The sequence below is a fragment of the Amblyraja radiata genome, chromosome 39, assembly GCF_010909765.2.
Source record: "Amblyraja radiata isolate CabotCenter1 chromosome 39, sAmbRad1.1.pri, whole genome shotgun sequence".
NCBI classification, from domain to species: Eukaryota; Metazoa; Chordata; class Chondrichthyes; order Rajiformes; family Rajidae; genus Amblyraja; species Amblyraja radiata.
This window is the reverse complement of record NC_045994.1, coordinates 18,172,011-18,199,270: the sequence shown is the minus strand read 5'-3', so window position 1 is coordinate 18,199,270 and position 27,260 is coordinate 18,172,011. Positions and strand designations below refer to the sequence as shown.

Genomic DNA, 27,260 nt, shown 5'->3' with positions numbered 1-27,260 from the left:
CGTAGATCCGGGAACAGAATCGTCAGGAGACGGCATCGGCCGGACCACAGTCACAGCTGCTGGCCGCGGTCACCATCGCCAGGAGCCGCAGCCCGGTGAGTGGTACACGTGGGGGTACATGTACACGTGTGTGTGTGTGTGTATGCGTGTGTGTGTACATGTACGTGTGTGTGTACATGTACGTGTGTACGTGTATGCGTGTGTGTACATGTACATTAGTGTGTGTACGTGTCTGCATGTGTATCTTTGTGTGTGCATGCGTGTACCCTGTTGCCACTGACCATGTGTGTTGCCCACAGTCTGCAGAAGCCGTGCTGCTGCCCGTCGCCGCGGACGGGCCCGGGCCGGAACCTCCCAACCCTTTCAATGAGCTGACGGACCAGGAGCTGGAGGAGTACAGGCGGGAGGTGGAGCGCAAACAACAGGCGCTTGACGGTAACGTGAACCGCGCGGTGGATGGGCGGGGTGTGTGTGTGTGTGGGGTGTGTGTGTGGGGGGCGTGTGTGTGGTGGTGTGTGTGTGTTGGGGCGTGGGTGTGTGGGGCGTGTGTGTGTGGGGTGTGTGTGTGTGTGTGTGGGGTGTGTGTGTGGTGTGTGTGTGGGGGGTGTGTGTGTGTGGGTGCGTGTTGTGTGTGTTTTTGGGGTGTGGGGTGTGTGTGTGGGGCGTGTTGTTGTGTGCGTGTTTGTGTGTGGGGTTGTGGTGTGTGTGTGTGTGGTTTGTGTGTGTGTGTGGTGGTGTGTGTGTTTTGTGGGGCCGTGTGTGTGTGGGGCGTTTGTGTGTGTGTGCTGTGTGTTGTGGTGGGGTGTGTGTGTGTGTGTGGGTTGTGTTTGTGTGGGCCTTGGTGTGTATTTTTGGGTGTTTGTGGTGGGGACGTTTGTGTGTGTGGTTCTTTTTGTTTTTAGTGTTTTTGTTTGGGGGGTTTGTGGTGTGGGTGTGTGTGGGCGTGCCTGTATGTTGCGTGTGTGTGCGTGTGTGGGGTGTGTGTGTGTGTGTGCGTGCCTGTATGTATGCGGTGTGTGTGTGTGGTGTGTGTGGGGTGTGTGTGGGGGGGGTGTGTGTGTGGGGTGTGTGTGTGTGTGTGTGTGGGGGGTGTGTGTGTGTGTGTGGGGTGTGTGTGTGTGTGTGTGTGTGTGGGGTGTGTGTGTGTGTGTGTGGGGTGTGTGTGTGGGGTGTGTGTGTGGGGTGTGCGTGTATGTGGGGTGTGTGTGTGGGGTGTGTGTGTGCGTGCCTGTATGTATGCGGTGTGTGTGTGTGTGTGTGTGTGTGCGTGCCTGTATGTATGCGGTGTGTGTGTGTGTGTGTGGGGTGTGTGTGTGGGATGTGTGTGTGTGTATGTGTGTGTGTGTGTGGGTGTGTGTGTCAGTGAGTGTGTGGGGGGTGTGTGTGTGATTGTGGGGTGTGTGTGTAGGGGGGGTGTGTGTGTGGGGTGTGTGTGTGTGTGGGGTGTGTGTGTGTGGGGTGTGTGTGTGTGGGGGGTGTGTGTGTGGGGTGTGTGTGTGTGTGGGGTGTGTGTGTGTGGGGTGTGTGTGTGTGTGTGTGCGTGCCTGTATGTATGCGGTGTGTGTGTGTGTACGTGTGGCCATGTCTGTTGCTGTGTGACTCTCTGAAATGAAACACTGGTGACCACGCCATTGTCCAATGGCAGAAGTTGGTGAAAGTCTGAATGGCCTACGCCTTCCAATCACACGGACTCACGCACGGACTCACACATGCACGGACTCACACATGCACGGACTCACACACGCACGGACTCACACACGCACGGACTCACACACGCACGGACTCACACACGCACGGACTCACACACGCACGGACTCACAGACACACACGTACGGACTCACACACGCACGGACTCACACACGCACGGACTCACACACGCACGGACTCACACACGCACGGACTCACACACGCACGGACTCACACACGCACGGACTCACACACGCACGGACTCACACACGCACGGACTCACAGACACACACGTACGGACTCACACACGCACGGACTCACACACGCACGGACTCACACACGCACGGACTCACACACGCACGGACTCACAGACACACACGCACGGACTCACACACGCACGGACTCACACACGCACGGACTCACACACGCACGGACTCACACACGCACGGACTCACACACGCACGGACTCACACGCACGGACTCACAGACACACACGTACGGACTCACACACGCACGCTCACACACGCACGGACTCACACACGCACGGACTCACACACGCACGGACTCACAGACTCACACACGCACGGACTCACACACGCACGGACTCACACACGCACGGACTCACACACGCACGGACTCACACACGCACGGACTCACACACGCACGGACTCACAGACACACACGCACGGACTCACAGACTCACACACGCACGGACTCACACACGCACGGACTCACACACGCACGGACTCACAGACTCACACACGCACGGACTCACACACGCACGGACTCACACACGCACGGACTCACACACGCACGGACTCACACACGCACGGACTCACACACGCACGGACTCACACGCACGGACTCACACACGCACGGACTCACAGACACACACGCACGGACTCACACACGCACGCTCACACACGCACGGACTCACACACGCACGGACTCACACACGCACGGACTCACACACGCACGGACTCACACATGCACGGACTCACAGACTCACACACGCACGGACTCACACGCACGGACTCACACGCACGGACTCACACACGCATGGACTCACACACGCACGGACTCACACTCACACACGCACGGACTCACACTCACACACGCACGGACTCACACACGCACGGACTCACACACGCATGGACTCACACACGCACGGACTCACACTCACACACGCACGGACTCACACTCACACACGCACGGACTCACACACGCACGGACTCACACACGCACGGACTCACACATGCACGGACTCACACAGACTCACACACGCACGGACTCACACACGCACGGACTCACACACGCACGGACTCACACAGACTCACACACGCACGGACTCACAAACGCACGGACTCACACACGCACGGACTCACACACGCACGGACTCACACACGCACGGACTCACACACGCACGGACTCACACACGCACGGACTCACACACGCACGGACTCACACACGCACGGACTCACACACGCACGGGCTCACACACGAACTCACACACAGACACGCTCACACACAGACTCACTCACACTGTGGGCTGCATGTTGGTGTCACCTGCGCCTGGGGAGGTTGAAGCATGATCTGGCCATGCGTGTGCTCAGCGTGATCGGGCCCTGCGTGTGCTGAGCATGTTCCCGTTGTACACAGGTGGAGACGAGGAGGATACTTCTGCCGGCATCTCTCCGCTAAAGACCCCACTCACCTCTCCCGCAAAATCGCCCACCTCCCCCGCCGCCACAGGTAGGTCCTGCGACCCCGAAGCCCTGCGACCCCACGAACCTGACGCCCTGCGACCCCACGAAACTGATGCCCTGCGACCCCACGACCCTGACGCCCTGCGACCCCGCCACACTCCAAGTGTGAACCTGCAATAATCCTCTGGCTTCATCAATTACCCTGAGAGCATCAAGTGGAGAAGTGACCAGAAAACCTCAATAGCCGTGTCCGTTACTCCCCGCGTCCGTCACTCCCCATCTCCGTCACTCCCCGTGTCCGTTACTCCCCGTGTCCGTTACTCCCCGCGTCCCTCACTCCCCATCTCTGTTACTCTCCAGCTCCGTCACTCCCCATCTCCGTTACTCTCCATCTCCGTCACTCCCCGTGTCCGTCACTCCCCGCGTCTGTCACTCCCCGCCTCCGTCACTCTCCGCCTCCGTCACTCCCCGCCTCCGTCACTCCCCGCCACCGTCACTCCCCGCCCCCGTCACTCCCCGCCCCCGTCACTCCCCGCCCCCGTCACTCCCCGTCTCCGTCACTCCCCGCCTCCGTCACTCCCCGCCTCCGTCACTCCCCACCTCCGTCACTCCCCGCGTCCGTCACTCCCCGCGTCCGTCATTCCCCGCGTCCGTTACTCCCCATCTCCGTTACTCTCCATCTCCGTTACTCCCCGTGTCCGTCACTCCCCGTGTGATCCGGGTCCCCATTGCTGCCACGGGACACAGGGCGAGATGTGGTGAAGGGCCGCACTACTTTACAGGATCGGCCCCATCACTCACGCGGGGACCGGGGATATTTACAAACCTCTACCAGAGGTTTCTGCTGTTTCATTTGTCATCATCTTTCCCGGGATTCCCTCTCCGGTGTTGTCAGCTTGCTGCTGTGCGTGTTGTCCCGTGTGCAGTGCGTGTTGTCCCGTGTGCAGTGCGTGTTGTCCCGTGTGCAGTGCGTGTTGTCCCGTGTGCTGTGAACCATGATGTTTCACTGTTTCACAGAAACAAGAAGCATTCTCCCTCGGCCGGCAGTGTTGTTCATCCCAACATAGAACCCTAGTGACCCTGTGACCCCAGCAGGGTCCCACACAGTGACCCCGTGACCCCCACACAGTGACCCCGTGAACCCCCCACACAGTGACCCCCACACCGTGAACCCCACAGTGACCCCGTGACCCCCCACACAGTGACCCCCACACCGTGAACCCCACACAGTGACCCCGTGACCCCCACAAAGTGACCCCGTGACCCTACGATGATCTCTGTCTGTACGTCGTCACCACCAGTGTGTCAGTCACTGTAGACATTGGGATGTGGTTCGGGGTGCAGTTGCCCGGTGAGTAGAGATGAAGCAACGGTGGAGGAAGCTAGACCCTCCCGTAAGTACTGGCTCTAGCCGTACCCCGCTTCTGGCGGTGGGGTGGGGTGAGGGGGGGGCTCTGTGGCCCAGCGCCACGGGGGTGTGGGGTCCCGGCTGTTTGGCTGAACCACAATGCTTCTTCATTGCCGTGTGTGTTGCTGCCTCTGCTTCTCACGTCGCCATCTTGTTCCATTCTTGTTCTCTTGTGTTTTTTCTTTTGTTTGCCTCGTGCTAAAGGAGTTCCACCTGACCCTGAGTACCTGTCATTGTAGTAAGTATATTGTTCGACCCCCTCTCCAACAGCCTCTCCCTGGAGTCCTAGTCCCGCCCCCCCCACCCAGTCCCATTGCCCCCCCCCCCCCAATCCCATTTCCCCTCCCCCCCCACATTGCCCCTCCCTGTGGGACACGTCCATGACAGCTGGAGACAGTGACCTGCTGTGTCCCACACTGCCACAGGGGGCGCCACAGGTCGGAAACATTGCCTGGGGCTGCACTGAACTCCCCCCCCCCCCCCCCCCCCCCCCCCGGCCCCAACATCACCCCCACACCCCCCCCCCCCCCCACCCTCCCGACCAGTGTCGCACCATCACCAGTCCCCCTGCATGCGGGGCCCATTTATTTTCCGCAGAGTCCCCGCCCCGGTTACTGTCTCCCTCCACACCGTCATCTCCAGCAAGCGATCGGCACCAGGGAAAGGTGATAGGGTTATAGGGTCATAGGGTTATAGGGTTATAGGGTCATAGGGTTATAGGGTCATAGGGTTATATGGTAGAGGGAAGGGTTCACCCACCCAGAGGGGGAGGCAGGGCTCGGATTGTCGTCACATGTCCCCTAGCGTTAGAAACAAGGAACTGCAGGTGCTGACTAACACCAAAGATACACACAAAGTGCCAGAGTAACTCAGCGGCATCTTTGGAGAGAAAGGACAGGTGACGTTTTGAGTCTGAAGAAGGGTCCTGACCTGAAACGTCACCTATCCATGCTCTCCAGAGATGCTGCCTGACCCGCTGAGTTACTCCAGCATTTTGAGTCTGCCCTAGACTGTTCAGTAACACTGAGCTGTTGTGCTTTTCTCTTCCCTTCCTCAAGAACCCAAGCCAGCTGAAGGTGTGAAGGAGCTGGCGGAGCGAGAGCCGGGGGCCAGGGAGGAGGAGGAGGAGGACCAGCCTGTGGAGGGAGTGAGGACCAACGTGGAGAACGGCACTGAACCACCCGTTAAACCAGCTAAGGACAAGACCGAGCCTCCGGCAAGTACCCCTCTCTCCCCCGATGGCTCTCCTTCCAAGTCTCCGTCCAAAAAGAAGAAGAAATTCCGAACCCCGTCCTTCTTGAAAAAGAGTAAAAAGAAAGAGAAAACGGAGTCGTGAAATGGGAATAGAAGGATATAAATGTAAACAAGGTGACTGAGCCAGGAGCCGGGAGCCAAGCCACGTACCAGCTGTCACCATGGACAGTACCAATACTTGTCATGTTTGCACTAACCACAGTGAGCACCCACCCACCCACACAGACAGACAGACAGCCTGATTCTCACTGCTCCACTGGTTTCAGGCATTTTACACCTGCATTATGTTCATGAGTCCCGCACCCTCCAGTTTTAAATTGGTTCCTGGTTTAGTTAGTTTCGGCGAACAGACGTGCAGCTCTGTGAGCATCAGTGTCCACATGAACCATTCCAGGTGTGTGTGTGTGCGCGCGTGTGTGTGTACGTGTGTGTGCGCGTATGTGTGTGTATACGTGTGTGTGTGTGTGTGTGTGTGTGTGTGTATGTGTGTGCGCGTATTTGTGTGTATACGTGTGTGTGTGTGTGTGCCGCACAGCGGACCGGGCCAGGCGCTGGTTCGATGCCCTCAATGGCAGCAGTAGTGGGCACGGTGGGCCAGGCATGGAGCAGGGGGGAGCCACTGTATCACGTGTGTAATGTCTAATCTCTGTGCTGAGCAGAGGGAGGGAGGGATGGAGGGGTATTCACCTTTAGCTGGTACTACAGAGGCTGACACACTGCCAGATCTCCATTGTAGGAAGGCCTCGTTTGTTATTATTGTCACGTGTACCGAGGTACAGTAAAAAGCGGAAAGACTGTACGTGACTAAACGTTTAAGAGGAACTGCAGATGCTGGAAAATCGAAGGTAGACAAAAATGCTGCAGAAACTCAGCGGGTGAGGCAGCATCTATGGACCGAAGGAAAAGGCAACGTTTCGGGCCGAAACCCTTCTTCAGATTGTCATGTCTGAAGAAGGGTCTCCACCCGAAACGTCACCTATCCATGTTCTCCACAGATGCTGCCTGACCCGCTGAGTTACTCCAGCACTCTGTGAAATGTCACCTATCCATGTTCTCCACAGATGCTGCCTGACCCACTGAGTTACTCCAGCACTCTGTGAAACGTCACCTATCCATGTTCTCCACAGATGCTGCCTGACCCGCTGAGTTACTCCAGCACTCTCTGTCCAAAGTAGTGACCATTATAAATACTCGCCTGAGTGATCCCCCACTTGCTGAACAGGGGGACAGGGCAAGTTCAGGGTCAGCGTGCGTGGGAGAGTTAATAAAATATCAACTCACTCACATCACCAGTGTTCTCTCTCCTGCCTTTTAGAATTTCTTACATTACAGAGTTTGTTCGTTCCCCCTGTGACCACGTGGGTTTTCACCAAGTGCTCTGGTTTCCTCCCACACTCCAAAGTCGTGCAGGTTTATTGGTTAATTGGCTTCTGTAAACTGTCCCTAGTGTGAAGGATAGTGCTAGTGTACGGGGTGATCGCTGGCCGGCACAGACCCAATGGGCCAAAGGGCCTGTTTCCACGTTGTGTCTCTAGTCTAAAGCAAACAACTATATGTGTACCCACACCTTGTTTCAAAATAATCATTGCTTGCTCCAATCCAACCTGAAGCTGAAACCCGTCATCTCATCACCACATTCCAGTCTCTCCTCACCTCTGCCATCCTTGATGAAGCGTCTGGGGGAGAGAGTCGTTGCCAGTGGCACGATGGCCCCATGGCACAGTGAGGGCAGGGGTGCGCTGGTGTGGGGGGGTTTGGGTCTGTATCCAATTGCTGCAGTGCCCATGTGTACTCAGTCTACTCTGTGCTACACCAGTCTACCCAGTCTACCCCAGCCCAGTCTACCCCGTCTACACCAGTCTACCCCGTCTACACCAGTCTACATCGTTTACATGAGGGTCCATCTCATGCCAGATGGATCAAGCCCCTCCGCAAGGTAGTGACTGACAGTGGAAGGAAGTCTATCTGGGGTGCTGGCTGGTTTTATCGGAAATAAACTCCAGAGATGATGTTGTGATCAGAGTTTTGTGGGAGATTCTGATGCTCGGTTTCCACCACAAAGGTGACGACAGTACTGGTGGTCAAGTGTTTTAGAATGTTGTGTGGATGTGGGGACAGGAATGTGCGTTCCTCCCTTGCTCGAGAGGAGCCATGCAGTGCCACATCTTGTGTTCACTCACAGTGTGAAGTGGCTGAAAGCTGGAGAACCACAGCTGGGGATAGCCTGGCTCCTCGTGCTTCTTGAGTTTATAACCTGAGAACCACATTGTCCACACCCCCCTTCCACACACACGACCGTGGTCTAATCAGCTTTGTGGAGGAGTGCTGTCATCACCAATGCACTGCACAAATGGTTTTGCAATGACACTGAGGATTTTGACAGCTCTGCTCCATGGGACAGGTTGTGTGAGTTAGTCCCTCTCTGTGAATGGCAATTCCTAGATCCAGCCCTGGTTCAAACCTCCCTCTCTTGTCCGCTCTGACCCTTGCCTTGTACCTTAAAATGATTCCACAAGTTCCTTTCCAAAGCGACTGTTCCCCATATGAGTACAGAGGGAAGTCTGCCCGGATTATATCCAAATGCTTCTCATTATGTCTTAGATGAGCCTTTTCATGCTGGACACCTCCCATTCTACAGGGGGAAAAAAACAAATTTGAGGTTAACACAAAATGAAAACCAAATATTAAAGACTGAGGTCATTGATGTTTCTGCCTTCGCTGTTTAATAAACCATTGATTCCCACCTCCACTGGTTGTGACCATAGCACTTAAACTGAAGGATATATTGTCCCAGGACTTAATGCATCCCTTGTGCTTGTGTCTGGAGTGTTGTCCGTGACAGTCTTTGCTGAGCGCCATAATCCAATGTGATGTACATGGCTTGATGTCGATATATACCAGATAAAGAAGTGTTGGTGCATTGCATTTGGTGCCTCACTGTGATCTGGCTACCTGTAAATGCTCATCTGTCTCTGCTCGATGTGGGCCTGGGTCTTTGTATTCTGCAATCCGCACTGTAATTAAAATGAACCTTGAACTGCCGTGAGCTATTGTGTCTCTGCGTCATTGTCTATCCATCGGCAAGATGAATGGGAATGCTAGACCTGGCCAATCCCTCTCTCAGTTCACTTTAGTTTCCTGTCACGTGCACCGAGGTACAGTGAAAATCTGTTGTTGCATGCTAACCAGTCAACGGAAAGACAATACAACTCTGGAGGGGGTTTGTCCTGGTTCCATCTGCGACATGTTCTGAATCTTGTGGGGTTGTGTAGGGCAAACATCATTGGGGGGGGGGGTTAAGCATTTGATGGGCTGTGACCTATTCCACCTGAATGAGCCTGAAACTAATATTTGTCTGGTCTTTCTCCCCCCCCCCCCCCCCCCCCCCCCCCCCCCCCCCCACCCAGAAGATTCATCTGTTGATTAGAACGGCACGGTGGCACAGCTGGTAGAGCTGCTAACTCACACAAAGCTCCAGAAACCAAGTCCGATCATCACCCCGGGTGCTGTCTGTGTGGAGTCTACATGTTCTCCCTATGATCATGTGAATTTCCTCCGGGTGCTCCGGTTTCATAGAGTCATGCAGCATGGAAACAGGCCCTTCGGCCCAACAACCGTGCTGACCAAGATGCCCATCTAAGCCTATCCCATTTACCCGCGTTAGGCCCACATCTCTAAACCTTTCCTTTACTCCCACATGTGAAAGACATGCGGGATGCTAGGTTAAGTGACTTCTGTATATTGCCCTGAATGCCTGTAGGAAGTGAATGAGAAATTGGGATAAAATTAAACCAGCGTGAACAGGTGATGCCTTTCCACTGTCAGTAAAATCGGTTAAACAGGATACGTTTCTTGTGGATTCTCGTTCTTCAATTAGCCTTCTCTTTATACCATCTTTATATAATATTTGGATCAGATTAAGGTTGTGGAAATTGGTCCCGATATTGGTCCCGTGCCTGTGTTTCTCGTTTGTACAGGTTACATCAATGGCTTAGACTTGTGACCCTCGGCCCACAAGCTCACAAGTTATAGCAGTAGAATTAGGCTATTTCTCCCATGGAGTCCACTCCACCATTCAATCATGGCTGATCTCTGCCTCTCATTTTCCTGCCTTCTCCCCATAACCCTCCACACCCGTTCAAATCAAGAATTTGTCTATCTCTGCCTTAAAAATATCCACTGACTTGGCCTCCACAGCCCTCTGTGGCAATAAATTCCACAGATTAACTACCCTCTGACTAAAGAAGTTCCTCCTCGCCTCATTTCTAAAAGAGAGCACTTTAACTCTGAGGCTATGACCTTTGGTCCAAGACTCTCCCACCAGTGGAAACATCACTCTATGTATGCCTTTCATTATGTCCAACATCACACATGGTACTGTAGCACACACACGCACAGTGTATTTCACATGGTACCTATATTTAAGTGAAGATTTTATACAGTTGCCACAATACTTGCTCCACTCTCTATTCCACCCCTCTGGTGAAATGGACCAATGTTTATTAACCATTAGACTCTGTCCAGATCCCACCCAGAGAGGGAATGCCGCCGAGCCCAGCCCCTGCCCGGACAATGGAAGTGATGGCGGTGGATGCTGGACAAGGGCCCAGTAGAACCGGCCGCAGCCTCACGGTCAGCGACAGGAGGCGCCTCACTGGGAACAAGGGACGGCAGATGCTGGTTTATAGACACAAAGAGCTGCAGTAACTCAGTGGGACAGGCAGCAGCATCTTCCCGGCGGCTGTCACTCTACTCAACAACGTACCTCGGTGACTGCCAATCACCCCCCCCCCCCCTGTCTCTGTACTGTACAATGACAATTAAAATTGAATCTGAATCTGAATCTGGGTGAGACCCTGCTTCACACCTCACCTGGCATCACCTGGCCTGGCTGGGTCCTCAGCGTGGTCTTCCGGCCGCTGGGGGCGCTGTGGTCCTCCGGTCGCTGGGGGCCGCTGTGGTCCTCCGGCCGCTAGTGGTGGGCAAAGATCTATGATCTTTGGTGGTGGGGGGCCGCTGTGGTCCTCCGGCCGCTGGGGGCGCTGTGGTCCTCCGGCCGCAGGGGGGGCGCGCTGTGGTCCTCCGCCCGCTGGGGGCGCTGTGGTCCTCCGGCCGCAGGGGGGGTGGGGCGCGCTGTGGTCCTCCGCCCGCTGGGGGCGCTGTGGTCCTCCGGCCGCTGGTGGGGGTAGGGGGGGACGCTGTGGTCCTCCGGCCGCTGTGGGGCGCTGCCGGCCGCTGGGGGCGCTGCCGGCCGCTGTGGGCCGTTGATCACGGTGGGCCCACCCGCCTGCCCGTGCTTCTGGAAGTTTCTGACGCCGGTTCGGGGCGGCCATGGGGCGGAGTCGGAGCCGGTCCCCGCGGAGGGGTAAGTGCGGCCTTGCCGGCCGGGGGGAGGGGGAGGGAGCGTCGCCCACCGCCCGGTCCCCATAGCCTCCCCCCCCCCTCCCGCTCATGGCCGCGGCCATTCATTCATTCACACGCGGCAACGACCCGGGCTTCCCGCTCCCGGTCTCCACGGCCCATTCACACACAGAGTTAGATGATTACAGTGAATGGCGGTGCTGGCTCGAAGGGCCGAGTGGCCTACTCCTGCACCTATTGTCTATGTTTCTATCCCCCGTATTCCTATCTCCCCTGCCCCCCCTATCACCCCCCCTCTCCCCCTGCCCCCCCTCTCCCCCTGCCCCCCCTATCACCCCCCCTCTCCCCCTGCCCCCCCTCTCCCCCTGCCCCCCCTCTCCCCCCTGCCCCCCTATCACCCCCCCCTCTCCCCCTGCCCCCCCCTCTCCCCCCTGCCCCCCCTCTCCCCCCTGCCCCCCCTCTCCCCCCTGCCCCCCCTATCACCCCCCCTCTCTCCCCCTGCCCCCTCTCTCCCCCTGCCCCCCTCTCTCCCCCTGCACCCCTCTCTCCCCCCTGCCCCCCCTATCACTCCCCCTGCCCCCCCTCTCTCCCCCTGCCCCCCTCTCTCCCTCTTCCCCTTTCCTCCCCCTGCTCCCCCTCTCTCCCCCTGCCCCCTCTCTCTCCCCCTGCCCCCTCTCCCCCTGCCCCTCCTCTCTCCCCCCTTCCCCCCTCTCTACCCCTGCCCCCCTCTCTCCCCCTGCCCCCCTCTCCCTGCCCCCTCTCTTCCCTGCCCCCTCTCTTCCCTGCCCCCCTCTCTCCCCCTGCCCCCCTCTCTCCCCCTGCCCCCTCTCCCCCTGCCCCTCCTCTCTCCCCCCTTCCCCCCTCTCTACCCCTGCCCCCTCTCTCCCCCCTGCCCCCCTCTCCCTGCCCCCTCTCTTCCCTGCCCCCTCTCTTCCCTGCCCCCCTCTCTTCCCTGCCCCCCTCTCCCCCTGCCCCTCCTCTCTCCCCCCTGCCCCCTCTCTTCCCTGCCCCCCTCTCTCTGCCCCTGCCCCCCTCTCTCCCCCTGGCCCCCTCTCCCCCTGCCCCCTCTCTCCCCCTGCCCCCCCCTCTCCCCCCCTGCCCCTCCTCTCTCCCCCCTGCCCCTCCTCTCTCCCCCCTGCCCCCCTCTCTCCCTGCCCCCCTCTCTCCCCCTGCCCCCCCTCTCTCCCCCTGCCCCCCCTCTCTCTTCCCTGCCCCCCTCTCTCTACCCCTGCCCCCCTCTCTCCCCCTGCCCCCCCTCTCTCCCCCTGCCCCCTCTCTCCCCCCTGCCCCCCTCTCTCTACCCCTGCCCCCCTCTCTCCCCCTGCCCCCCCCTCTCTCCCCCTGCCCCCCCTCTCTCCTCCTGCCCCCCTCTCTCCTCCTGCCCCCTTCTCTCCCCCCTGCCCCCCTCTCTCCTTCTGCCCCCCCCTCTCTCCCACAGAAATGAAGGTATGTGGCATTCTCTGCCTCAGTGGGTGGTGGAGGCCGGTTCTCTGGATGCTTTCAAGAGAGAGCTAGATAGGGCTCTTAAAAATAGCGGAGTCAGGGGATATGGGGAGAAGGCAGGAACGGGGTACTGATTGGGGATGATCAGCCATGATCACATTGCGGTGCTGGCTCGAAGGGCTGAATGGCCTACTCCTGCACCTATTGTCTATTATCACTTTCACTGCTTTCCAACAGTTTATGCATAGTGACCTTTGACCTGGGCATGCGGAAGCAGTCGGAATACCGAACTCGCTTATTCCACTTGGGTAGATTACAGCCTAACGGTATCAACATTGAATTCTCCAATTTTTGGTAATTAACAACCCCTCTTCTGGATTTGTACCCATTTCCCCTTGTCACCTTCTGTACCCTTTGCCCTTTTCCTTCCTCTGGCTTCACAATTCACACCTACTTTTTGTCTTTTCACCTCTACCCTTTTCCCAAGACCGTAAGAAGTATGAACAAGAACAGACCAAGCAGCCACCTGAGCCTGCTCTGCCATTCAGCAGGATTGCAGTTGGTAACAATCCTCAAGCTGACTTTCCTGCCCTTCTCCGTAATTCTTGATTCTCTTGCTGATTATCAATCTCAGTCTTAAATATACGCAAGGTCTCTACAGTCACCGCAAGGAGTTCGAAAACTCTTAGGGAGGAGAGAAAGTCTTACTAGTTTTTCTCTTAAATGGCCATCTCTTTATCTGAGACAGTGCCCTCTGGTGCTGGATTCTCCCACAAGAGGAAACATTTCATTTCTAAACCTCTAAGAATTATGTATGCAACAACCTGAAGACTGCAACAACCAGGTTCAGGAATAGCTACTTCCCCACAGCCATCAGGCTATTAAACCTGGCTCGGACAAAACTCTGATTATTAATAACCCATTATTTGTTATTTGCACTTTATCAGTTTATTCATGTGTGTATATATTTATATTATGGTATATGGACACACTGATCTGTTTTGTAGTAAATGCCTACTATGTTCTGTGTGCTGAAGCAAAGCAAGAATTTCATTGTCCTATCAGGGACACATGACAATAAACTCACTTGAAATTGAACAATAAAGATTGCCCCTCGTACTTCTAGAGACAGAATAGCTCAGACACGTGCACTGTGATGCCTTATCTACTCCCAAAATCCCATGGAACAGCATTGGCCCGTATCCCTCTACAGCTTTCCTATCCAAGTAGCTGTCTAAAAGCCTTTTAAATGTTGTAATTGTATTTGCCCCCACAACTCCTCTGGCAGATCGTGCAATATAAGTGATAATAAACATCTTTCACATCTGTTAAATTTCTCTCCTTAAACTCATACTCTCCAGTTTTAAGCTCCCCTGCTAGGAGCTCATAGGATAGACACGAAATACAGAAGTAAATCAGCGGGACAGGCAGCATCTAGGAATGGTTGAAGTTTTGGGTCCAGACCCTTCTTCAGCCGTCTGAAGAAGGGTCTCGACCCGAAACGTCACCCATTCCTTCTCTCCAGGATTGCTGCCTGTCCCGCTGAGTTTTGTGTCTATCTTCTGTTTAAACTAGCATCTTCGGTTTAAACTAGCATCTGCAGTTTCTTCCTACACAGTAGCTCATAAGAGCCCCTCATAATTTAATAAACCTCCATAAGGTCACTCTTCAGCCTGCTATGTTCCAGTGATAATAAACTCAATCTCCTTATAACTGTAGCCCTCCTTTCCAGGCAACATCCAGGCATTCATTGAAACAAATAAGCAAATACAACAGAAATTTGTTGAAGATCCAGTTGAATAAGTGGCATACTATTTAGAGTGTGATTACTGCACAGTAGTGGTGAAGCAGTTTGTATGTGTGGTTTGGGAACACATTGTGAAGTCAGCACGACCCCCTTAAGGCATTTTTATTTAACATCTTCCATCTGCTCCACAATTTATCAACAAGTTACTGCTAGGTTTATGCCATTGACCTCGTTGATTCTGGCTTATAATGGAGTCCGGCCGACTTGTTCACTGATTTTTACCAACTTTCTATTTGGTTATGTAGGCATCATTAAGGCAAGGGAATCCACCATTTTATTCAGTTAGCATTTTAGTTTGGTAATATTTATGGATATATATCATTTTTTATCTCTGAATGCAGAGCGCCGTCGGTCAAGATCGACATCCAGAGAAAGAGAAAGAGCCAGGAGGCGTGAGCGATCCAGGTCACGAGAGAGAGAGCGCAGGAGGAGTCGTTCTAGATCACCTCACAGAAGACGATCAAGGTCTGTTTTGAACTTGATACGACATTTATTACATTTTATGTTTTTTGGAAAAGATTCGAAAAAAATTTTATTTAAAAAAAAAATTTAATTCTTTATTTCGAACAGAATAAAAGAATAAAAAGCAAGTGTGAAACAGCATACAAAAAACAAAACAAGAATATTTATAAAGTGTCATAAACAATATCTATAAATAAATGAAATGGTATGTGTCCGAAAAGGAGCAGGAAGAAGCCAAAGCTTATTAATTCCCACCCCTTATTCAACTGCTTATAATTATCTTATACAAATTTAGCAGCTATATGTACACCAAATTATTTACATTTATACACTAATCAAATATTTATAAAGCCATACAAAAAAGAGAGAAAAAAAGAAAAAACCCTCATATACTATACAGTATCTTAGTCATATATACAACCCATATACAACATTGTTACAGCATATGTGTAAATCGCTGAGTAATTATATTTTTCTGCTTTCTGATGGGACGACCAAGGTCTCCACGGCGACCAAGGTCAAGTTCAACATCTCCTTCAAGACCGAAAGATGAGGAGGTGAAAGAACATGAGATCTCAGGTAAGTGATAGGTCAGCCCCTGATCATCTCTGCTTCATCAGCCCAGGTACAATCTGCAATTAAATTGTGTCTTGAACAGTTAGAGATTTACTCATTCCAATTGATTAGCCCAAGCAGTGATGAACAAACTGCAGATTCTTTTTGCGAGCAAATTGAATATTCTGGAAAAGGAACTGGGAGATAGGTTTTTTTTTAATTGAAAGCATCGACAGTGATGTTGGAACTTTGGGAACTCTTGTACTGCTAATACCAATCACCGCTTATGCGAGGAAAACAAACTATTAAATAATAATAATTTTGGAGATATTCACCTAGTTGGCAGTGCAGTGGAGAGTAAAATAGTTAATGTTTCAGATTGAGGGTTTTGCTCCAGGCAGACTTGAGTGTTTTCAGAAAGAGAGTTTTCATTTTAAAGTGATTGGTGGACTAAAAACCCATTGAATTTTGCCTGTAATCTCTTTCCAAAGGTGAAAATACAAACTTTACAATTATTAGCAAGACTTTTAATGAAAGTGCCGAGGTCCTGTCTTTTAGTCACAATGAGTGGGAAGGTTCTTGTCTGTGCTGATGTAATTGAAGCCTCTCGGGGTGCAGGTGAGGATGTTGGGTGAGGATAGGAATGGATTGCGTTTTGGCATCTAGGCTTAATGATAAGGTTAAGCCTTTCTATCATGACCATCTTAATGAGATGCTGAAAAATTACCATGACCAATGGAATTTCCCCCCACCCCCCAGCAAGAGACCAATGATTTTTAACAGAAGATAGAAATGTTGAGAAACAGGTGAGAAACAAAACTGCAGAGTAGCTGACCTGTATTAAGTTGGTAAAATGGAAACACCTGGTCTTTAATAGTAATGGATAACTGACTAGAGAATGCTTTGGGCGCCCACGGGGCCGAGGCACTGCTTTCCTGGCCAGACTACCGGGATGCCCCTGCCGACCCGAGATTTGCCGAATCTGCTGAAAATGCAGTAGGGCGGACATGCACGCCATCCGACACCAGCCTCTGAGAGGAGTCGAATGGTACTGGAATGGTACCTAGGCCACCAGGATGGGTGCTGAGATACTGGCCCGCAAAGACTGCCTCAGAAGTCGGCTATGAAACGGACCTGCTGGCTCTGGCTGGCCCGGAATTCCAGAGCCCCGGCCACATGGAGCATATTCAACCAATTGCCAGAGTGAGCAACACCGGAAATTGGAGGAACAGCACCTCATATTCCGCCTGGGTTGCTTGCGTCCGGATGGCATGAACGTTGAATTCTCCCAGTTTTGCTAGCCCTTGCTGTCTCCTCCCCTTCCTTCACCCTCGAGCTGTCTCCTCCCATCCCCCCGCCCTCGGGCTCCTCCTCCTCCCTTTTTCCTTCCTTCTCCCCCCCACCCCCCATCAGTCTGAAGAAGGGTTTCGGCCCGAAACGTCGCCTATTTCCATCGCTCCATAGATGCTGCTGCACCCGCTGAGTTTCTCCAGCATTTTTGTGTACCTTCGATCTTCCAGCATCTGCAGTTCCTTCTTGAACATATTCAACCAAGTGTTCGGCCGCGGAAGTCCTAATGAGTTTAAGATCAACTGATTTTAGTTCTGCTTTTAATACTATCATCCCCAGCAGAATGGTGGACAAACTGTCTGATCTAGGTGTTAATGCAAACACATGTGGATGGATTAAGGACTTTATAACAGACCGCCCACAGACTGTCAGGATGGGGTCCAATTACTCCCCAGTCCTGACGCTTAGCACAGGTGCGCCACAAGGATGTGTGCTGAGTCCAATATTGTATACAATATACACTTACGACTGTATACCAACACACAGTACAAACAGGATCATCAAGTTTGCGGACGACACGACTGTGGTGGGACTGATAAACAACGATGACGAGTCTGCCTACAGAGATGAAGTCCAAAAACTGACCGTCTGGTGTACCAAAAACAACCTGGTACTAAACCCAACAAAGACAAAAGAACTTGTCGTTGACTTCAGGAGGAAGAGGAGAGAGGAACCTGCTCCCTTATACATCAAAGGAGACATGGTGGAGAGAGTCAACGACTTTAGGTTCCTGGGAATAAACATCTCTCAGGACCTCAAATGGCAAATGAACACCGTCACTCTCTTGAAGAAGTCTCATCCGCGGCTGTATTTCCTGAGGTCTCTACGGAGAGCTAACGTCTCACAGCCGCTGCTGCTGTCCTTCTATCGATGCGCCGTGGAAAGTATCCTCACCTATGGAATCCTGGTGTGGTTTGCCAGCTGTACTGTGGCTGAGAGGAGGGCGCTGCAGGGAATTATAAAAACTGCGCAGCGCATTACAAACGCTAACCTGCCCTCCTTGGATGACATATACAAGGCCCGATGCTTGCGCAGGGCCATAAATATCAAGAAGGACACATCCCACCCTGCCAACCACCTTTTTACTCTGCTACCCTCGGGGAGGCGACTCAGGTCTCTGCAGGCTCGCACCGTAGACTAAAAAATAGTTTCTACCCATGTGCGGTAAAAGAGCTTAACTCCAATAGTGAACACTGGGAAGCAAGAAGTAACTTCGAGGAATACCGCTAAATTATTTTAAACTTTTAAAAAAATGTATCTATTATTTTACTATTAACTGTACATATGTGTATTGGTTGTTGTGTTGTATTTCTTTTAACGGAGGAGAAGCAAATGGAATTTCGTTGCTCAGTTTTGTGCAATGACAATAAACATATTCTATTCTATTCTATTACTCGGCTAGACATAGATCACAAGACCTACACCAACCCCAAACTAATTAGGAGCAGACGAGGGCATTCGATCCAATTTGTGATCCCAGCTACAAAGACAGATGTGTACAGCAATTCGTTCTTCCCACGCACAATTAAAGCATGGAATAATCTCCACCAAACTATAGTTACCCAACCAGATGCAACTAAATTTAAATTAGCACTTTCTTCCCAATAACCCTTTCTGGATTAATCCCTCCCTTCACCACCTCCAGTTTAAATTCCAGTTGGAATATTTTGGAGGACCAAGTAACCAAGAAGAACCAAGAACCACAATTTTGGGGAGACTTCTGGCATAATTTCAAGTGTGCTCTCGTAATTTGGTCCGGATTAAAGGAGGTACCGGACCACTGGTTGCCGGAAAATTGGTGGTGGAGCTGCTGTTGATTTTTGAGTCCTGTTCACTTACAGACTTCTCTCCAAGTAGTTGCTCTCTCTCTACTTTGCCAAGTCCTTTCTTGCATTGAAATCCTAATTCAGGTTGTTAATTTCCGGTCCATCTGTCCTCTAGAATAACCTTAACACTTGCAAAATAATACATGTATTGGTTAGATGTAACCGATAAATTTTAAATTACTTACACAACTATATGTTTATATTTAGAAGCAGACATGGAGGGTAAAACAGAAGAAGAGATTGAAATGTTAAAAGTGATGGGATTTGGTGCTTTTGATACTTCAAAGGTAAGTGCGGATAGTTAAAAGTAATTCATTTTTGGACAAAAATATGTTTAGCTTGGATTATGTCTGTTTAAAAGGAAATGAGTTGAAGTAGTTGGATGCCATCTGGATCAGGTCTTGATGAACGAGGCACTACCATTGCAAAGTCACTTCATTGACAAATATAATTACATTCCCAGTTATTTTAAAATAAACTGATATTGAATCACGAACAAGAACTTGGCAAATTAACATAAGCAAAATGACAATAATGAACAAAAACTAATCTGACAGAACCAGGAGCATTTGACTTCCACTGCAGGGTTTGGCAGGAAGGTGGTGACAACATTACAGTTCCTGGTTGTGCAGTTCTCTCAGTTGGAAAAACATCCCTTCAAATTGGCAAAGTATCCATATTATGAAAAGTAAGAGGAACAAATTCAACACAATGCCTATTATCAGGACATTAATGGGTACAGTGTTCCTGAGCAACGATATAATAGTGGGGAATGTTGATGGATCTTATTTATATTGACTTGTGGAGTTTGATAAATACTTGCTGTAAGAGACAACTCGCCATAATTGAAACTTGTAGAATTGAAGTCAAATGAATGGGCTGTATATGAAATTGCCTACACTTCAGGACACAGAAGAGCCACCGCACATCTCTTTGCTTTGTCTGTTGTGGTGCACTGCACAGGCATGGAATCAGAACATTCTGGCTAGCTGGGTTCAGATAAGCAGTGATTATGGAGGCTCCAGCTAGCATGCAGCTTGATCCAGTTAAAATACCCAACCAATTGCAGTACAGTTAGCAAATTAATGATGTGTGTACATTTTTAAGCCACTACAGGATAGTGTTGAACCACAGTGAAGACATGATGTTCTGAACCCTCTTCTGTTAATAGTATTTATATTTAACACTTCAGAACATGCCAAAATAAATGGTGCTTCATGAAAGTAATTTCCATTTGGTTGATTTTGTTTTGTTTGCCATGGATTTTATGGTTTAATGTGGCTAATAAAAAAATGTTGGCCTTCCAGAGGTTTAACAATTGAACTGGTAAATTAATTTGATTTGAATGCTGCTGCATACTAAAATTTGAGCTTAATAATTATGTTTAGCTGTAGAGATTTTCCAACAACGATTGCATTCCAAACTACGTATTCACAGTAAAAGCACTTTAAGACACCATTGAGAATGTGACAGTAACTAGACAAATGTATGTTCATTCCTTAGAGTCGGTACTTCCAATCGCTTTTCACTGAATCCTACTAAAATTGTGGATCTTTGGACATTGTGAGATGAGATGTAGGATATCTTGTAATCGTATTGGTGCCTCATTATATATGTGTAGATTATGATTATTTGTTCAACGGATGCTGAGTGAATGTTGATCTGCATTGCTACGTTTGTCTTGCCTATTAAAAATCTGAATACTATGGAATTACTTCAGAAATGGAAGTTAATATCAGGTACCCTTAAGCATGATCCAGCTGTAATAAGAATCTGATGATTTTTTTACTACCTGATCCCCTAGATCCCTTGATTCGTTTAGGTTCGTCCAGAAGTCTGTCATTCTTGCCCTCGAATTTGTTGAATGTTCACAAACTTCTTGGGTGGGGAATTCTAAAAACTCACTTTAAGTAAAATTACTTATTTTGATCTCTGAATGAAATAACCAAACTCTACCTTGAGAGTGTGCACCATTTTTCTCGTGGTTTTCCAGCCTGAGGAAGTAGCATCTTATCCTTTCAAAATGTTAAATTGCACATGAATAGCTCATTGCTCAAAAACCCAGTGAGTCGAGGCCCCACCTTTCTCAGTGTGTTCTAATGGCACAGCTCCCACACCACAGGAATCATTCCAGCACAGATCCACGTGGACCAACTCCCGAGACAGTTATAGTGTTGGTTACAAAAACACAACTCTAAACTGTACACCATATGTCTTCACCAAAGCTCTGTGTAAAACTGTCTGTTTGTAGTCCATTCCTCTAGAAATAAGCACAATTTGCCTTCCTATTGACCTGCATGAATATGACTTTACCTACATTTCCTGAACGATTAATATATACATGCTGGTTTGTACATGTTGATAATACCAATATGTGCTAGTGACAAACCTTTTGTGTTTATTGTCCCATATTTCTATATTGCCATTCTCCAATCCTCTATGTATTGTCCAACAGTAGATGATTTTAGTTATGTAAACTAATTGTGTCAAGATTTTCCTTTGTTTCTTTTCTGATTCTCTGCTCTGTGTCATACTTTAGCTCTATCATGGTAGTCTTCTTGGTCAGGAATACTGCATCAAGATTAGAGGATTATGTGATTAATAAATTGGCAATGTTCAGTGACCAACGGTGGGCTTAATCTAAATATATGTGGACCGGAACAGGATAGTTTTCTAATAAATTAAACGTAAATACATAATGCTGTTGTGTTCAGACCTATTTGAGTAGTAGGTTTACACTATAAAGTAGGAATTTACAGCATGGAGGTTTGTACTGATTCACTTGGATGCAATCTGATACGAGGGAAGACAAGTTAGTTGCTTTGATTGGAACAGAGGAAATGTTTTAAGGGATTTTGATTAAGGGATTTTCGAATAATACTGCTTAGGCAGCAACTAAAACATTTTCAGAGGTACAGAAGAAGCCAGGAAAGAATTATTTGCTTTCTCATTTATTCATTTTTCTGGGTGCAGACATTGCTGGCATTCCAACATTTATTGGCCATGAAAATGTGGTGGTCCTTCTGGTGAAGTTGTTCCCCCAAGCTGTCAGGTTGGAAATTCTGGAAATTAAACCCAGTGACAATGCGTTGTGATATATTTCCAAGTCGGGGTAGTGTGTGACTAGTAATGGAATCTTCGGGTGGTGATGTTTCCATTGCTCTGCCACCCGTTTAGTTGGTGGAAGAGATTGTGGGTTTTAGAAGTACTGTTTCACAGGTCAACTTGAGTAGACTACACACTGCTCTCTGAGTGCATTGAATGGTGGAGGAAATACATGTTTAGAATGATGTATGGGCTTCTAAACAAGCAGGTTGCTTTGTCTTGGATGGCATGAAACTTCTTGAGTGTTGACTTGGTGCCTTTTGAAAGAGGTAAGGCATTAGGATGTTAGGAGAGGAGTCATTGCAAGATACCAAGCTTCTGATGCCCTTGTGACTAGTATTTATGTTGCTGGTGCAGATGAAATAAAAGACTGGTTAGCAAAATTAATGATACAATAGCATGTTTAGAAACATTGAAAATAGGTGCAGGAGTAGGACATTCGGTCCTTGTCTGCAGGCACCATATATCTACCATTATGTAACGTACAATTTTTATGAATGGAATTCCCCGTTTGTCATGCAGCTGGCAGTCACTAGTATTGCTCGGGTAAACATGCGCAATACACCCCGAAATGAAGCATGTGACATGGAATCCAATCTCCACAAAAAATCTCCTTTTCTTACATAGTAATAAGGCTGCACACTATTGTTCATTTTTCCTTTCTTCAAACCAGCTGTACTGCTCCAGTGGTCCGTGACAGCAAAACACTAAAGTACAAACTGGAAATGCTGGAAAGACTCAGCAGGTAAGGCAGCATCTGTGGAATGAGAATGTTTCAAGTCAAAGAACATTCATCAGATTTCTAGCATCTGCAGCCGTATGATTTCCAATTACCGTGAGATGCTATTTTGGAACAGGTTGAGTTGGAATTGAATCTGTTGGATCTTGCTCAGTGTAATGCATTCTATTTACAATCAATGTTTGCAAGCCTCGTCTGATTTGTATTCTGAATTTTGTTTTGCAGGGAAAGAAAATGGATGGTTCTGTTAATGCTTATGCTGTTAACGTACAGCAGAAAAGGAAATATCGGTGAGTATGCAGAACCTTTAATTTAAGTTAGAGATACAGCATGGAAATGGGCCCTTCATCCCACTGAGTCCATGCCGACCATCGATCATCCCTTCACACACTAGTTCTGCGTTACCCCAGTTTCTCATCCACTCCTTACACACGAGGGGCAATTTTTACAGAGGACAATTAAACTGCAGACTTGCATGTTTTTGGGATGTGGGAGGAAACAGGAGCACTCGGAGGAAGCCCGCACAATGACAGGGAGAACATACAAGAGAGTCAAGAGTATTTTATTGTCAGAGATAGACACAAAATCTTTGGCTTAAACCAGCCAGCATTTTGTGTCTATCTTCGATTTAAACCAGGCAGCATTTTGTGTCTATCTTCGGTTTAAACCAGCCAGCATCTTGTGTCTATCTTCGGTTTAAACCAGCATCTGCAGTTTCTTCCTACGTATTTCATTTGTTACATAGGTCCTAGACAGAACAATTAGATTCTTACTTGTGGCTGCACAACAGAATATTTAAACATAGTACTCTGTAAACAATATAATAAATGATGATTTCCAATTTCTGATGATTACGTAACAGCATATCATTCCAAGTGATGAGGGTTTGCAACTTGGAGGGGATTCTGCAGCCAGTGGTATTCACAATGGTCCCGCTGCACATGTCCTTGGTGGTGGTTCTTGGAATTTGTAATGCTGTCAGAGTATCCAGGATAAGTAGCTGCAGACAGCACCTATGGAGATAGGTGACATTTCTGTTTGGGACCTTTAGACCAAAATCACCTTAATGTTCTTCTATCCATGTGGTCCAGAGATGCTGCCTGACCTGCGGAGTTACTCCAGCAAAGATAGACACAGAATGCTGGAGTAACTCAGTGGGACAGGCAGCATCTCAGGATAGAAGGAATGGGTGACGTTTCAGGTCGAGACCCTTCTGCAGACTGAGTCAGGGGAGAGGGAGACACAGAGGTAAGGAAGTGTAAGGTGTGACAAGGAAAATGTAGACCAAGGAAATTGTAGAATAGATCATTGTTAGCTAGGAGAGGATGACAATGAAGGATACGGAGAAAACATTTAATCAGGGGGACAGTCAGTCTGTTACTCCAGCACTTTGTCTTTTTTGTAAATCAACATCTGCAGTTTCTGCATTCCGAGTAACTGCAGCTGCAACTTTTGGTTACCCTGTACCCACCCTTTCTGCTGTATCCTCAAGAACCTAAATTGGTCAAATATAATTTATTTTTATAAAAGCGCATTAACCCGTTTGACTAACAATTTTCCAAATGTCTCGCTTAAATGATTCTAGCATTTTTCAAGTGACAGATATTGCCTTTAATTCCTCCTTTCTGTCACCCTCCATTCTGCAACAACTACATTACATTTGCAGTTTTCCAATCCAATGTCTTAGAGGTCTTGGTGGTAAAGGTTGTGATTTTGGGTGGTGCTGTTAGAATAGTCTGAAATACAGTGCTTTTTTGTAAATGGTACTCACTGCAGCCACTGTGCACTGATGGGAGAGACATTAACGTGTTGATGCCAACCAACTTGGATGCTTTCACCTTAATGACATCAACCTTGCATTGTGCAGACAAGTGGAGAGTATTATATCACACTGCTTACTGGTGCTTTGTAGACGATGGAATGGCTTAGGGCTATCAGAATATGAGTCATGCTGCAGATTATCTTGGACACCATAGAGAGCTTATTTCTAATATTGTTACATATAGGAAATTTATTATGTCAAATTTATTGTGAGTAATATACGATTCAAATATTGCTGAGTTGAACTTGCAATCAGATGAGCCACTATGGTCATGAATGGTGGTAAAGAATCAAGAGGTCAAATGGCTTATCCTGCTCCTGATTCCTAATTAAATGCTCTTCATTTCTTTACGGCACAATTTAGAAAGTACATTCTAAACTGCATAAAAAGTCATTATAGCTTTAAAGAATTAAGAATTTCTTCTCGCTGTGAATAAGCTACAATAGACATCCTTATTTTGGAATAGTGCCATCTAGTTCTAGATTTTCCCGCAAGAGGGAATGTCTTCACTAACTAGATCCCTCAACTACTTTGAGCTACTGGCGCATCTTATGTAGTGGCCAGTGGTAAACAAGCTCCAGTGGAAACCTTCATTGTGTAAATTAGAAAAGTTGTCCTCGTGGTATTGATGTCATGTCAGAGGTTAACGTGTCTCTGAGACCCTATATTTGTTTCCTATCTTAGTCACTATTGAGTATTATTAATTAACCATGACATTGTGCAAGCAAATGTGTTCATTAAAACCTTTTTATTCAGCTGGAAGTGATCTTTTGCAAAGAAAGCATCACGGAACATCTCCAGACATGAGGTCCAGATACATAACAAACTTAACAATTTGAAATACTATAATATCATTATTATAATGCATGTAAATACAAATTGCCACTGTTATTTCAAATAGAGTAATTTCCATTAGAATTTGTTTGCAATAGTCACTTTTAATAAATTACTTTTCTTTCTCACACAGACAGTACATGAACAGAAAGGGTGGATTTAACAGACCTCTGGATTTCATTGCATAACCTATTTTCGGCCTGGACTGCCTGATGATGACGTGAAGTTATCAACACAGTAGTCACAACAGCAGTTATCCTTCATCTTATGCTATAATTCCTAAGCATAATTTTTTTTTGCACATCAGTGTAAAGCACTAGTTGTAGGCACGGTTTTCACACGTCAGTTCAATTTTGACAAGATTCTCTCCAAATTCATTATCTATAGAAATCAGAACTGTTCATTTATAGTCTACAACTTCAGCATTGATCTGTTTGTCCTTGAACTGTACTTTTTATTTCAGATTTTCGACATCATGTTTTTTATTATTATAATATTGAAGTTATGAAAGCTTCCACCTTAAAACAAAAATAATCTTGTTCAGAATATTTTCGTTATTATTAGTGAACATCCAATTTAGACTAAACAAATGTAAATTGTGAACACGTAGAACATTGACTAATGGGTTTGTAGGTATCGTCACATTAATATCTACTGCTAACTGCGTTCCACTTCTGCATTACCGGATAAAAGATTCCTTTTGCCGACTATTTCTTTGGTTTGTATCAATAACGAGCATCTTGCAAATTGAGTTAAATGTACAGGGGTTTGTTACAAATACAGATGCCAGACATAGCCTTCAGTTTAACTGACACATTTTTGACATCTCAGTGACCCATTATGTATGTATGTATTCCACGTTTTACTTATCAAAAATCCCTATTTGTGACATAGTAGATGATGGTATCAAGCAAAGCACAACTAAAATAGAAACCAATAGCTTTGATAACTAAATAAAATTCAGTGCTTGCACTAAGGTGTGTTGTGTGTAGATGTTGGTGCAATTCAATTTTTGAGGTATTTACCATTCATTAGTTTCCCTGTTTTTCCTGGTGAATATAAATTCTGTCCCTCAGAATCCTCAGCAACTTTCCTACCATTCGATCTTGGACACTATAAACAGTAGTTTAAAAGGTTTCAACCTATCCTCACAGTCTCTGGACTTCTTTTCACAGGAGAAGCCTGTCTCAAACAGGGAATCTGTTATGAATTGCTAGCCTCTGCTGCTGAAAATGTGAAATGCTCATAGCTTGAATGAGAGACAACCGAACAAACTTCTTATCAGCGGTAGACAAAAATGCTGGAGAAACTCAGCGGGTGAGGCAGCATCTATGGAGCGAAGGAAATAGGTGACTATTTGTTGATGGGTTGCCTATTTCCTTCGCTCCATAGATGCTGCCTCACCCACTGAGTTTCTCCAGCATTTTTGTCTACCTTCTATTTTCCAGCATCCGCAGTTCCTTCTTAAAAACTTCTTATCAGCAGTTGTTTCAGTACAAATCAGATACTTGCAGGATAGACAAAGGGCATTTGGCCTCTTGTGTTTGGGGGCGGGCTGAGATGTTAGAGCTGGTGTTGTACGGTTACTGTGGCTAGATGGGAATGCAGAGCTGAAGTTACAATTACAATATTACTGAGTGGTCTTCTGAATGGTATGTTTCTAGGCTGACTTTTGAAACAGCCATTCACAACCCTATACGTTCCTCACTCTTGTGTGACTGCCCTCATCCCCTTTATTGCATAAACAATTGCTTTTGATCATGAGAATATCATGACATTAATAGTAAAAAATAAAAGGCAGGGGAATGGATTGTGCCGATAGATGGCAGATTAAATTTAACGATACATTGAAGTTGGAAGAATGAGAAAAAGCAGTGTAAACAAAAGCATATTCTCAAAGGA

The 27,260-nt window shown here is 48.5% G+C and overlaps 2 protein-coding genes across 6 annotated transcripts in view; both read left to right on the top strand.

Moving 5' to 3' along the window:
• The window catches only part of add2 (adducin 2), a 46,529-nt gene extending 37,255 nt beyond the window's left edge, over positions 1-9,274 (top strand). The window contains exons 12-16 of one of the 5 annotated variants that reach the window (XR_004410229.1): positions 6-95; positions 300-435; positions 3,346-3,438; positions 5,859-6,827; positions 9,210-9,274. Coding sequence is in view for 4 of the 5 variants with exons in the window: in XM_033014070.1 (XP_032869961.1) it covers positions 6-95; positions 300-435; positions 3,346-3,438; positions 5,859-6,136 (597 nt within the window). In the remaining variant the exon portion in view is untranslated. Of the gene's footprint in view, positions 1-5; positions 96-299; positions 436-3,345; positions 3,439-5,004; positions 5,039-5,858; positions 6,915-9,209 lie in introns of those variants that run through there. The other 4 variants (XM_033014072.1, XM_033014070.1, XM_033014073.1 and 1 more) reach the window with 4 other exon arrangements.
• Positions 9,275-11,246: 1,972 nt separating this feature from the next.
• snrnp27 (small nuclear ribonucleoprotein U4/U6.U5 subunit 27) lies at positions 11,247-26,331 on the top strand. The gene is made up of 6 exons (XM_033013700.1): positions 11,247-11,419; positions 15,007-15,130; positions 15,627-15,706; positions 19,066-19,145; positions 22,928-22,992; positions 25,492-26,331. Exons 1-6 carry the CDS (start codon positions 11,386-11,388, stop codon positions 25,544-25,546), a joined length of 438 nt encoding a protein of 145 aa, XP_032869591.1. The 5' UTR covers positions 11,247-11,385; the 3' UTR covers positions 25,547-26,331.
• Positions 26,332-27,260: the final 929 nt, after the last annotated feature.